Source organism: Oncorhynchus clarkii, unplaced genomic scaffold (genome assembly GCF_045791955.1).
Source record: "Oncorhynchus clarkii lewisi isolate Uvic-CL-2024 unplaced genomic scaffold, UVic_Ocla_1.0 unplaced_contig_5124_pilon_pilon, whole genome shotgun sequence".
Taxonomy (NCBI): Eukaryota; Metazoa; Chordata; class Actinopteri; order Salmoniformes; family Salmonidae; genus Oncorhynchus; species Oncorhynchus clarkii.
The window spans coordinates 22077-35671 of record NW_027259279.1 but is presented as its reverse complement, the minus strand read 5'-3'; the positions used below and the strand labels follow the sequence as shown (position 1 = coordinate 35671).

At 47.6% G+C, this 13595-nt stretch overlaps 1 protein-coding gene across 1 annotated transcript; it reads left to right on the top strand.

Annotated features, from left to right (window-relative positions):
* Positions 1 to 1673: 1673 nt before the first annotated feature.
* On the top strand, positions 1674 to 13134 carry LOC139399931 (vesicle transport protein SFT2A-like). The gene is made up of 4 exons (XM_071145062.1): positions 1674 to 1936; positions 10278 to 10359; positions 12667 to 12702; positions 13022 to 13134. The coding sequence occupies exons 1-4, from the start codon at positions 1818 to 1820 to the stop codon at positions 13082 to 13084; spliced, it is 300 nt and encodes a 99-aa protein (XP_071001163.1). The 5' UTR covers positions 1674 to 1817; the 3' UTR covers positions 13085 to 13134.
* The last annotated feature ends 461 nt before the right edge of the window (positions 13135 to 13595 follow it).

Sequence of the window (13595 nt, the reverse complement as noted above, 5' to 3'; positions counted from 1 at the left end):
AGAGACAGTGTTGGAGTTAAAACCTACAGGAGGGTAGCTCTCCAGGAACAGTGTTGGACTTAACCTACAGGAGGGTAGCTCTCCAGAGACAGTGTTGGACTTAACCTACAGGAGGGTAGCTCTCCAGAGACAGTGTTGGAGTTAAAACCTACAGGAGGGTAGCTCTCCGGGAACAGGGTTGGAGTTAAAACCTACAGGAAGGTAGCTCTCCAGAGACAGTGTTGGAGTTAAAACCTACAGGAGGGTAGCTCTCCAGAGACAGTGTTGGAGTTAAAACCTACAGGAGGGTAGCTCTCCAGAGACAGGGTTGGAGTTAAAACCTACAGGAGGGTTACCCTCCAGTAACAGGGTTGGAGTTAACCTACAGGAGGGTAGCTCTCCAGAGACAGGGTTGGAGTTAAAACCTACAGGAGGGTTACCCTCCAGTAACAGGGTTGGAGTTAACCTACAGGAGGGTAGCTCTCCAGAGACAGGGTTGGAGTTAACCTACAGGAGGGTTACCCTCCAGGAACAGGGTTGGAGTTAAAACCTACAGGAGGGTTACCCTCCAGTAACAGTGTTGGAGTTAACCTACAGGAGGGTTACCCTCCAGTAACAGTGTTGGAGTTAAAACCTACAGGAGGGTAGCTCTCCAGAGACAGTGTTGGAGTTAAAACCTACAGGAGGGTAGCTCTCCAGAGACAGGGTTGGAGTTAAAACCTACAGGAGGGTTACCCTCCAGTAACAGGGTTGGAGTTAACCTACAGGAGGGTAGCTCTCCAGAGACAGGGTTGGAGTTAAAACCTACAGGAGGGTTACCCTCCAGTAACAGGGTTGGAGTTAACCTACAGGAGGGTAGCTCTCCAGAGACAGGGTTGGAGTTAACCTACAGGAGGGTTACCCTCCAGTAACAGTGTTGGAGTTAACCTACAGGAGGGTTACCCTCCAGTAACAGTGTTGGAGTTAACCTACAGGAGGGTTACCCTCCAGTAACAGTGTTGGAGATAAAACCTACAGGAGGGTTACCCTCCAGGAACAGGGTTGGAGTTAAAACCTACAGGAGGGTTACCCTCCAGGAACAGGGTTGGAGTTAACCTACAGGAGGGTTACCCTCCAGTAACAGGGTTGGAGTTAAAACCTACAGGAGGGTTACCCTCCAGTAACAGGGTTGGAGTTAACCTACAGGAGGGTTACCCTCCAGTAACAGTGTTGGAGATAAAACCTACAGGAGGGTTACCCTCCAGGAACAGGGTTGGAGTTAAAACCTACAGGAGGGTTACCCTCCAGTAACAGGGTTGGAGTTAACCTACAGGAGGGTTACCCTCCAGTAACAGGGTTGGAGTTAACCTACATGAGGGTTACCCTCCAGTAACAGGGTTGGAGTTAACCTACAGGAGGGTTACCCTCCAGTAACAGGGTTGGAGTTAACCTACAGGAGGGTGACCCTCCAGTAACAGGGTTGGAGAGCCCTAGTCTATATGATCAACAACAAAAAAGAAACCTAAATGAGTCAAGGATCCTGTTTTTGTGAACCAGGAAGTCAGTGTGGAGATTGATATGGTGTGTTACCACTAGGTGGCGATAGTGTCACATTATTGTAGTTGTAACATTTTCAGGGAACCGTGCAATTTAAGTTGAAAATGCAATAACAAAGCAATACAAAGATTAGCATTTTTAAACATTTGAACTACCTGATATTTACCAAATAGCCTAATTCCAGGTTACATTGATCTATCTGACCTCTCGTCTTCCAGGAGTTTTATAGACCGTGGAAACGATCGGATTGGTTCAGATCAGACTGGTATACAGACTGATGGTAGGATGATACCTAGGTGGACATGGTTGTGATTTCATGTTGTGTGTGTTTCAACCAGGGCACTGCACTGCTGTTCTTACCCAATGGCACCAAGCTGTTTGCTGTGTTCTACACACTAGGTAACCTTGCTGCACTCTCCAGGTGAGTCATTCATTCATGATTTTCCAGAGCTAAAGACAAAGCCTTTTCCATTGAGCTTCACCTAATGAATAATGCATATACTTGTTACAATTACATTTCAATAGATGCCTAGAAAGGGAATGTCTTCAATTAAAATGAATTGTGAGGAAATGTAACTGGAAGTTCCATCCTATCCATCTAACTTGACTTTAGGATGCCAGACTTGAACAATTATTCATCTGCCTGTCCCATCACCTATTTGGAATGCAGGCAGTAGCAGGCAGTCAGTAGTAGTCAGTAGTAGTCAGTCAGTAGTAGTCAGTAGCAGTCAGTCAGTAGTAGGCAGTAGTAGTCAGTCAGTAGCAGTCAGTCAGTAGTAGGCAGTCAGGCAGTAGTAGGCAGTAGTAGTCAGTCAGTCAGGCAGTCAGTCAGTCAGGCAGTCAGGCAGTCAGGCAGTCAGTCAGGAGCAGGCAGTCAGTCAGGAGCAGGCAGTCAGTCAGGAGCAGGCAGTCAGGAGCAGGCAGTCAGTCAGTCAGTAGCAGTCAGTCAGTGTCAGTATCAGTCAGTAGCAGTCAGTCAGTAGCAGTCAGTCAGTAGCAGTCAGTCAGTGGCAGTCAGTCAGTCAGTGGCAGTCAGTCAGTCAGTCAGTCAGTGGCAGTCAGTGGCAGTCAGTCAGTCAGTGGCAGTCAGTCAGTCAGTGGCAGTCAGTCAGTCAGTGGCAGTCAGTCAGTCAGTGGCAGTCAGTCAGTCAGTGGCAGTCAGTCAGTCAGTGGCAGTCCGTCAGTAGCAATCAAATGTATTTATAAAGCCCTTCGTACATCAGCTGATATCTCAAAGTGCTGTACAGAAACCCAGCCTAAAACCCCAAACAGCAAGCAATGCAGGTGTAGAAGCACGGTGGCTAGGAAAAACTCCCTAGAAAGGCCAAAACCTAGGAAGAAACTGACTGCTACTAGCAGTCAGTCAGTAGCAGTCAGTCAGTAGCAGTCAGTCAGTAGCAGTCAGTCAGTAGCAGTCTCGCAGTCGGTCGGTCAGTAGCAGTCGGTCAGTAGCTGCCCTAGTGTCCATTGAGTTAGTTGTCGAGGAGGTGTTCCAAGTTATGGAATTAGAATGAGATCTGGTTCCTGTTCTAGTGATTCTATTTCTCTGGTTCAGGTGTCAGTAAGACTACTTTGGTTGGTCCGCCCTACTATGCAGTAGTTGTTCTAAATGTTGAGACAGAACAGAATGCACGGCGGACGGGTTTCCCTATTGAGCTTTGTGTAGTAGTCCTGTGTGGTTCAGTAGGTAAGAGCATGACACTAACAAACACCAAGGTCGTAGGTTCATTTCCCGCAGGGATCACAGACGAAACATGTGGCCCCATGCGCTCACTGTCCTGGACACAATGGGCAGCTTTCTAGGATTCATTGTGGTATAGGGTTTCTATAGTTCAGGACATGCTGTGCAGTAATGTGTTGGGTTGAAACGCTGACGGTGGAACAGGTCTGTTGGGTTTTAGTTCGTTATCTAAGAATCCAGAGTTGAGCTGTCAGATAAACATATCACACGTGACTCTCCAAGATACAAGTCATACCAAAGACTCAACAATAAAAAATGGAACCCGATACCTCTCAGCTTGGCACTCAGCATTAAGGAGATGGATTGCGGGTAAGGGCCTGTGACAGAATTAGCGTCCTGTCCCGCGGGTGTACTTGTACACAGTGGCGAACCATGACTATAGGACCTAGGTCTTCAGAGGGACCCGGACTCTTCTAACCCGCTGTCTCAAACTAAATAATCTACATAACATCACTTTTAATGCGTGCTAACAGTTCAAACAGGCCTGGCTGCTCTTCGGGCTGCCGTAGACACACAGAGACAGAACCGGTATTGACACAACATGTGACACACAGAGACAGAACCGGTATTGACACAACATGTGACACACAGAGACAGAACCGAGAACATCCACCTTGAATTGATAACAGCTGCTGCAGCTTTCTCCATTGCCACACTACCACAACACAAGCTAGCTAACATTGTGGCCCAGTACATCACCGGGGCCAAGCTTCCTGCCATCTAGGAAGGTGTCAGAGGAAGGCCCTAAAATTTGTCAAAGACTCCTGCCACCTTCGTCATAGACTGTTCTCTCTGCTACCGCACGACAAGTGGTACCGGAGCGCCAAGTCTAGGTCCAAGATGCTTCTAAACAGATTCTTCCCCAAGTCATAAGAATCTTTGCCCCCCCTCTGAGCTTGGTTCCTCCCCTCTGAGCTTGGTTCCTCCCCTCTGAGCTTGGTTCCTCCCCTCTGAGCTTGGTTCCTCCCCTCTGAGCTTGGTTCCTCCCCTCTGAGCTTGGTTCCTCCCCTCTGAGCATGGTTCCTCCCCTCTGAGCTTGGTTCCTCCCCTCTGAGCCTGGTTCCTTCTCTCTGAGCCCTCCTCTCTGAGCTTGGTTCTTCCCCTCTGAGCTTGGTTCCTCCCCTCTGAGCTTGGTTCCTCCCCTCTGAGCCTGGTTCCTTCTCTCTGAGCCCTCCTCTCTGAGCTTGGTTCCTCCCCTCTGAGCTTGGTTCCTCCCCTCTGAGCCTGTTTCCTTCTCTCTGAGCCCTCCTCTCTGAGCCTGGTTCCTCCCCTCTGAGCCTGGTTCCTCCCCTCTGAGCCTGGTTCCTCCCCTCTGAGCCTGGTTCCTCCCCTCTGAGCCTGGTTCCTCCCCTCTGAGCCTGGTTCCTCCCCTCTGAGCCTGGTTCCTCCCCTCTGAGCCTGGTTCCTCCCCTCTGAGCCTGGCTCCTCCCCTCTGAGCCTGGTTCCTCCCCTCTGAGCCTGGTTCCTCCCCTCTGAGCCTGGTTCCTCCCCTCTGAGCCTGGTTCCTCCCCTCTGAGCCTGGTTCCTCCCCTCTGAGCTTGGTTCCTCCCCTCTGAGCTTGGTTCCTCCCTTCTGAGCCTGGTTCCTCCCCTCTGAGCCTGGTTCCTCCCCTCTGAGCCTGGTTCCTCCCCTCTGAGCCTGGTTCCTCCCCTCTGAGCCTGGTTCCTCCCCTCTGAGCCTGGTTCCTCCCCTCTGAGCCTGGTTCCTCCCCTCTGAGCCTGGTTCCTCCCCTCTGAGCCTGGTTCCTCCCCTCTGAGCATGGTTCCTCCCCTCTGAGCATGGTTCCTCCCCTCTGAGCTTGGTTCTTCCCCTCTGAGCTTGGTTCCTCCCCTCTGAGCCTGGTTCCTTCTCTCTGAGCCCTCCCCTCTGAGCTTGGTTCCTCCCCTCTGAGCTTGGTTCCTCCCCTCTGAGCTTGGTTCCTCCCCTCTGAGCCTGGTTCCTCCCCTCTGAGCCTGGTTCCTCCCCTCTGAGCCTGGTTCCTCCCCTCTGAGCCTGGCTCCTCCCCTCTGAGCATGGCTCCTCCCATCTGAGCATGGCTCCTCCCCTCTGAGCCTGGCTCCTCCCCTCTGAGCCTGGCTCCTCCCCTCTGAGCCTGGCTCCTCCCCTCTGAGCCTGGCTCTTCCCCTCTGAGCCTGGTTCCTCCCCTCTGAGCCTGGTTCCTCCCCTCTGAGCCTGGTTCCTCCCCTCTGAGCTTGGTTCCTCCCCTCTGAGCTTGGTTCCTTCTCTCTGAGCCCTCCCCTCTGAGCCCTCCCCTCTGAGCCCTCCCCTCTGAGCTTGGTTCCTCCCCTCTGAGCTTGGTTCCTCCCCTCTGAGCTTGGTTCCTCCCCTCTGAGCTTGGTTCCTCCCCTCTGAGCTTGGTTCCTCCCCTCTGAGCTTGGTTCCTCCCCTCTGAGCTTGGTTCCTCCCCTCTGAGCCTGTTTCCTCCTCTCTGAGCCCTCCTCTCTGAGCCTGGTTCCTCCCCTCTGAGCCTGGTTCCTCCCCTCTGAGCCTGGTTCCTCCCCTCTGAGCCTGGCTCCTCCCCTCTGAGCCTGGCTCCTCCCCTCTGAGCCTGGCTCCTCCCCTCTGAGCCTGGCTCCTCCCCTCTGAGCCTGGCTCCTCCCCTCTGAGCCTGGCTCCTCCCCTCTGAGCCTGGCTCCTCCCCTCTGAGCCTGGTTCCTCTTTAAGTTTCTTCCTTTATTTGGGAGTGTTTCCATGCCACTGTGCTTCTGCTTGCTAAAGTTCATTTGGTTGATTGGTTATTACTAGAGGTCGACCGATTAATTGTAATGGCCGATTAATTAGGGCCGATTTTCAAGTTCTCATAACAATCTGTAATCGGTATTTTTGGACACAGATTTGGCGATTTAAAAAAAATATATATATATATATTTTTTTTATTTAATTTATTTTTTTAAACATGTTTTAAAAATGAATTTATGTATGTATGTGTGTGTATATATATATTTTTTTTACACTTTTATTTAACTAGGCAAGTCAGTTAAGAACACATTCTTATTTTCAATGACGGCCCTAGGAACGGTGGGTTAACTGCCTTGTTCAGGGGCAGAACAACAGATTTTTACCTTGTCAGCTCGGGGATTCGTTTTTGCAATCTTCCAGTTACTAGTCCAACGCTCTAACCACCTGCCTTACATTGCACTCCACGAGGAGCCTGCGTGGCAGGCTGACTACCTGTTACGCGAGGGCTGCAAGAAGCCAAGGTAAGTTGCTAGCTAGTATTAAACTTATCTTATAAAAAACAATCAATCTAAACATAATCACTAGTTAACTACACATGGTTGATTTGATCATTTAATCACAGCCTACTTCGCCAGACGGTGATGATTTAACAAGCGCATTTGCGAAAAAAAGCACTGTCGTTGCACCAATGTACCTAACCATAAACATCAATGCCTTTCTTTAAAATCAATACACAAGGATATATTTTTAAACCTGCATATTTAGTTAATATTGCCTGCTAACATTCATTTCTTATAATTAGGGAAATTGTGTCACTTCTCTTGCGTTCCGTGCGAGCAGTCAGGGCATATGAAGCAGTCAGGGTATATGCAGCAGTTTGGGCCGCCTGGCTCGTTGCGAACTGTGTGAAGTCCATTTATTCCTAACAAAGGCTGTAATTAATTTCCCAGAATTGTACATAATTATAACATAACATTGAAGGTTGTACAATGCAACAGCAATATTTAGACTGATGGATGCCACCCGTTAGATAAAATACGTATTTTATTTCACTGAAGGAATAAACGGTTTGTTTTCGAAATAATAGTTTCCGGATTCAACCATTTTAATGACCAAAGGCTCGTATTTCTGTGTGTTATTATGTTATAATTAAGTCTATGATTTGATAGAGCAGTCTGACTGAGCGGTGGTGGGCAACCGGCAGACTCCTAAGCATTCATTCAAACAGCACTTTCGTGCATTTGCCAGCAGCTCTTGTTCTGTTTATGACTTCAAGCCTATCAATTCCCGAGATGAGGCTGGTGTAACCGATGTGAAATGGCTAGCTAGTTAGCGGGGTGCGCGCTAATAGCGTTTCAAATGTCACTCGCTCTGAGACTTGGAGTAGTTGTTCCCCTTGTTCTGCATGGGTAACGCTGCTTCGAGGGTGGCTGTTTTCGATGTGTTCCTGGTTCGAGCCCAGGTAGGAGCGAGAAGCGGGGCGGAAGCTATACTGTTACACTGGCAATACTATAGTACCTATAAGAACATCCAATAGTCAAAGGTATATAAAATACAAATGGTATGTTCCCACAAAATTCTCACAGATGTTTCAATTGTACTTCATATTTATTAATTGAATGGTCCCCCCCAATATATCAGGTTCCCGCCTATAAATATCTGGGCTTTTTGGATTGACAAAGGATTTAACATTTAAAAAACATACTGATGAGCTAGTTAAAAAAAACTAAGATTTAAAGTGGACTTTTAAAATAGATCTTGCCTCTCCCTAAACAGCAGGAAGCAGATTATACAGTCAACTTTCCTGACAGTTCTTGACGATGGTGACACTATTTACCAGAATGCAGCAGCCACCACTACGCTTACTTGAAGGAATTTTCACCTCTATTTCTCGCAATATTCATTTTACAGACACAAAAAGATCCCACCATGTCGAACAAATTATCTGTCGCTATTTTAGAAAATTGTACCGGAACTTCCTCTCCTTACCCTCAGCTCTACATCCCCCTCCTTCCTCTCAGCTCCACATCCTCTCCTTCCCCTCAGCTCCACTCCACATCCTCTCCTTCCCCTCAGCTCCACTCCACATCCCCTCCTTCCCCTCAGCTCCACTCCACATCCCCTCCTTCCCCTCAGCTCCACTCCACATCCCCTCCTTCCCCTCAGCTCCACTCCACATCCCCTCCTTCCTCTCAGCTCCACTCCACATCCTCTCCTTCCCCTCAGCTCCACATCCCCTCCTTCCCTTCAGCTCCACATCCTCTCCTTCCCTTCAGCTCCACATCCCCTCCTTCCCCTCAGCTCCACATCCTCTCCTTCCCCTCAGCTCCACATCCCCTCCTTCCCCTCAGCTCCACATCCCCTCCTTCCCCTCAGCTCCACATCCCCTCCTTCCCCTCAGCTCCACATCCTCTCCTTCCCCTCAGCTCCACATCCTCTCCTTCCCCTCAGCTCCACATCCTCTCCTTCCCCTCAGCTCCACATCCTCTCCTTCCCCTCAGCTCCACATCCTCTCCTTCCCCTCAGCTCCACATCCTCTCCTTCCCCTCAGCTCCACATCCTCTCCTTCCCCTCAGCTCCACATCCTCTCCTTCCCCTCAGCTCCACATCCTCTCCTTCCCCTCAGCTCCACATCCTCTCCTTCCCCTCAGCTCCACATCCTCTCCTTCCCCTCAGCTCCACATCCTCTCCTTCCCCTCAGCTCCACATCCTCTCCTTCCCCTCAGCTCCACATCCTCTCCTTCCCCTCAGCTCCACATCCTCTCCTTCCCCTCAGCTCCACATCCTCTCCTTCCCCTCAGCTGCACATCCCCTCCTTCCCCTCGGCTGCACTTCCCCTCGGCTCCACATCCTCTCCTTCCCCTCAGCTCCACTTCCTCTCCTCCGCCACTCTTCTCTCCCCCCTCTTCCACCTTCCTCTCCTCTCCCCCTCCTTCACCCTGTGGCTGTCAGAGGCTTCCTGCCCACGTCACCAGTCACAGATAGACGGCATTCTTCTGTCTCATCTGACCTGATCACCTCATGACCTGCCTCATGACCAGCCCCTTCTCCCCCCTCTACCTCAGCATCAGTCCACTTCACCCCCCGTGGCTGTCTGAGAGCCTGTTTGCGTCACCAGTTACAGATAGACGGATGTGATGCTCTGCAAACACACAGCCCACTCAGATGAGCACGCACGGGCACACACATATATACACACACACACACACTGACACACAGCGCCATCAAGTTGAAGATGACGCATTCAGTTGGCTAGATGGAGAGGTGGCAGGCAGGGTCGTAGGTCAGGTGGATGCATCTCTCCAGGGTCTTTGTGTGAAAGCAGGGTCGTAGGTCAGATGGATGCATCTCTCTAGGGTCTTTGGGGGCCAGCAGATGACATGGGTCAGATGGATGCCTCTCTCCAGGGTCTTTGTGTGAAAGCAGGGTCGTAGGTCAAATGGATGCCTCTCTCTAGAGCTGGTGGGGGTGGGGGGGGAGCAGAAAAAAGGTGGGAGGAAGTGATGATTTGATAAAGATGACAGATGCACTCAAAAAATAGATCCATCAGAGCTGGAAATGAAATGGGTGGGTGCTTAACAAATGATACTGATGACTGATCATGTAAGGGAGACGGGGTGAGGATTGTTGTACGTGGGTTTAAATGTGACTGTGTTCCATGTAATGTCCTTACAAGCTGTAGCCATTAATAGATGGCTTATTATATAAACCGCCACAGAATATCTATTCACACCGTTGAAATGACAATGTATTTGTTTTGCTTGTCAATTATGTAAATAGCATTTTTTTTCCCCCCTGTTTTTAAAATGGGGAATCTGTGATTGTTACATCTATTTAATGACTCATCTATAGCCATTTGATTATCGAAGAGTATATTCTAAATGACTCATGAGCTTAGTTCAAACGGTCTTACCTACTCCATCACTACCCCAAATATAAGATTGTGTACTCCATTGTTTGTAAACAATGGGATTGTAAACAACCACTGTATAGCCTCAAAACAAGATTCAAACAATAATCTTGATGTCACGGATGGTTAGTCCTTGCAATAATTGCACCGTCTATACATTTGCGAGTGGTTAAATTTCTCCAGCCCCATCCCTCAGCTGTATACCGAAAAAGTGGTGGGGCGGGTTTGTTGTTTGAATCCCAGATTCCCCCTTTAATAAAGATCTCTTTCATCATACATTTATTTTCCGTAATTTTTTTTTACAAAAAAATGTTTCTCTGGGCCTGTGTGATCAATATGTTGTCTATTGAAATCTAGAAATCTGAAATCTAGAATCTATTAGACATTATTTCTATGTTGTAACCAGTGTGTTTTGCGTTATCTGTCTTGCAGCACCTGTTTCCTGATGGGACCCGTGAAGCAGCTGAAGAGAATGTTTGAACCGACCAGACTGATAGCCACCTGTGTTGTGTTGGTAACTACCTACTGCACATCCACGTATTCAACTGTTAAATAGCCTAGCTTCTGCTTATAGCCTAGCTTCTGCTTATAGCCTAGCTTCTGCTTATAGCCTAGCTTCTACTTATAGCTTAGCTTCTGTTTATAGCCTAGCTTCTGTTTATAGCCTAGCTTCTGCTTATAGCCTAGCTTCTGCTTATAGCCTAGCTTCTGCTTATAGCCTAGCTTCTGCTTATAGCCTAGCGTCTGCTCATAGCCTAGCGTCTGCTCATAGCCTAGCGTCTGCTCATAGCCTAGCGTCTGCTCATAGCCTAGCGTCTGCTCATAGCCTAGCGTCTGCTCATAGCCTAGCGTCTGCTCATAGCCTAGTTTCTGCTCATAGCCTAGCTTCTGCTTATAGCCTAGCTTCTGTTTATAGCCTAGCGTCTGCTCATAGCCTAGCGTCTGCTCATAGCCTAGCTTCTGCTCATAGCCTAGCTTCTGCTCATAGCCTAGCGTCTGCTCATAGCCTAGCGTCTGCTCATAGCCTAGCTTCTGCTCATAGCCTAGCTTCTGTTTAAAGCCTAGCTTCTGCTTATAGCCTAGCTTCTGCTTCCACTGCTCCCGAGTGACGCAGCGGTCTAAGGCACTGCATCTCAGTGCAAGAGGTGACACTACAGTCCCTGGTTCGAATCCTGGCTGAATCACATCCGGTTGTGATTGGGAGTCCCATAGGGCGACGCACAATTGGCCCAGCGTCGTCCGGGTTTGGCCCGGGGGTAGGCCGTCATTGTAAAAATAAGAATTTGTTCTTTAACTGACTTGCCTAGTTTAAATAAAGGTTTAGTAAAAAATAAAACTGACATGAGATTGACATTTTATTAAAGGACATACACAGATGTCCTTGTCAACTATTTATCTCACCTAGCTACCTTGAGGACAGGGTTTATTTGCTACGACTGTGATGATAAGTGATTGTCTAGCTAGGTTAATGCTTAGGTTTAGTCTGTTTTTTCCTGTTTTTTCCTCTACACAGCTGCCCCTTAAGCATGCCGATATCAGCAAACAGAGAAGCTGCATCCCCACTTTCAAAATAGGGAAACTAACACAACGCAAACGTATGCTTTTGCACCCCCCCCCCCCCCCCGCAATAAAGTTTTAAACTTTGAAAACACAGTGTCACAGTAGGATGTGTTTTGGATGTATATCTCCTTTAAGACACTGGTTTAGTGTTCCATGATACTTCTGTTCTTAAGGGATAGTCTGCCACTAGTTTAGGACAGACGGACACTAGCTTAGGACAGACGGACACTAGCTTAGGACAGACGGACACTAGCTTAGGACAGACGGACACTAGCTTAGGACAGACGGACACTGGTTTTTCCATGACTGAAAAAGTCTAAACATTTTAAATGACAACTTAAAGAGTGACTGTAACTCCCGATGTGTCCTCCCGTTTTAGATTTGGTTGATTTAGGAAATGCTAGCAGACATGTCTGATTTCAAACGTGAGTTGGGTCCAGGGTGTTGTTCGACGTGGGTGTCTCGTGTGTGTTCGCAGGTGGGAAGAGTTAGCCAAATTATTTAGCCAATTAGCTTCAGCCGGCTGGTGTACGACCGTGGCAAAGGTAGTTTGACTTTGGATAGCCCATCTCCGGGGCTATAAATTACACCATTTTAAAAGACACAATATTTGATATTTTTAAACACTTGTATATCAATTTCTACATTGTATAGTTGGTTTGAGGTTGAATTTCGTCGTTGAAATTTGGAGATATTGTAATTTTAATATAATGTCCCATGTACATTGTGTAATTTACAAATGGTCCCTAACAAGCCCCATTGGGATATCCAAAGTTGACCCAAATTTACCACAGGTATTACGATCAGGTCGTGTGCAGTTGCACTCTGAATTGATGATTACTTGTGTGCGGCCAGCTGTGGACATGTGGGCAGGATTGAAACAAACCTTCATTTACGTTCTGACGCAGATATGACTACAAATCTCACCAAACTAATACCTGTGGTAGCTGCACGTGACTTGATCGTAATACCTGTGGTAAATTTGGGTCAAAATTATCCTATTTACATTTCGTAGTCAATTTTGGGATGTCAAATAGGCTGTTTTCTAAACGACAGTAGTTTTTTTTAGGGTCAGTTACTCTTTAAGTTTGATCTGCTGTTAGGGTAAGTCAAAACACACAAAGCTGAGTGGTGATCTGAAGTAAATCCCTCACAGTAGATTACACATTAATCAAATTATGCGTTAATCACAGTAGAATAGATAATACGTTAATTGAACCAATATTCAGGTTTACTTTTGTTTTTATCTTTCTGTTTCCAGCTCTGTCTCATTTTGACTCTTTGTGCAGTTTTCTGGGTAAGTATCTGAAAGCCTCTAAACAGTTCAGTAGCCTACATTGTGACCCTAACCCAGCGTATCCCAAACTCAGTCCTGGGGACCCCAAGAGGTGCATGTTTTGTTTTTTGCCCTAACACTACATCGCTGATTCAAATAATCAAAGCTTGATGATGAGTTGATTATTTAAATCAGCTGTGTAGTGCTAGGGGCAAAACCCCAAACTTGTACCCTTTTGGGGTACCCGGGACCGAGTTTGGGAAACGCTGCCGTGTGCACTATAACAAATCTACAACACAGCTGTTTGACAAAAGACACAAGATTGGTTCTGTCTCTGTAGTGGCAAAAGAAGGGACTGGCCATCATCTTCTGCATTCTACAGTTCTTAGCAATGACATGGTAAGTAACACTATCCTCTCCACTTTATTTTAAGAATGTGAAATGTCAGAATAATAGTAGAGTGATTTATTTCAGCTTTTATTTATTTCATCACATTCCCAGTGGGTCATAAGTTTACATACACTGAATTAGTATTTGGTAGCATTGCCTTTAAATTGTTTAACTTGGGTCAAACGTTTCGGGTAGCCTTCCACAAGCTTCCCACAAAAAGTTGGGTGAATTTTGGCCCATTCGTCTTGACAGAGCTGGTGTAACTGAGTCAGGTTTGTGGGCCTCCTTGCTCACTCACGCTTTTTCAGTTCTGTCCACACATTTTCTATAGGTTTGAGGTCAGGGTTTTGTGATGACTACTCCAATACCTTAACCTTTCTGATCTCCCCATCCCGGATCCGGGATCGTGAATACAGACTCAAGCTCATTACCATAACGCAACGTTAACTATTCATGAAAATCGCAAATGAAATGAAATAAATATGCTAGCTCTCAAGCTTAGCCTTTTGTTAACAACACTGTCA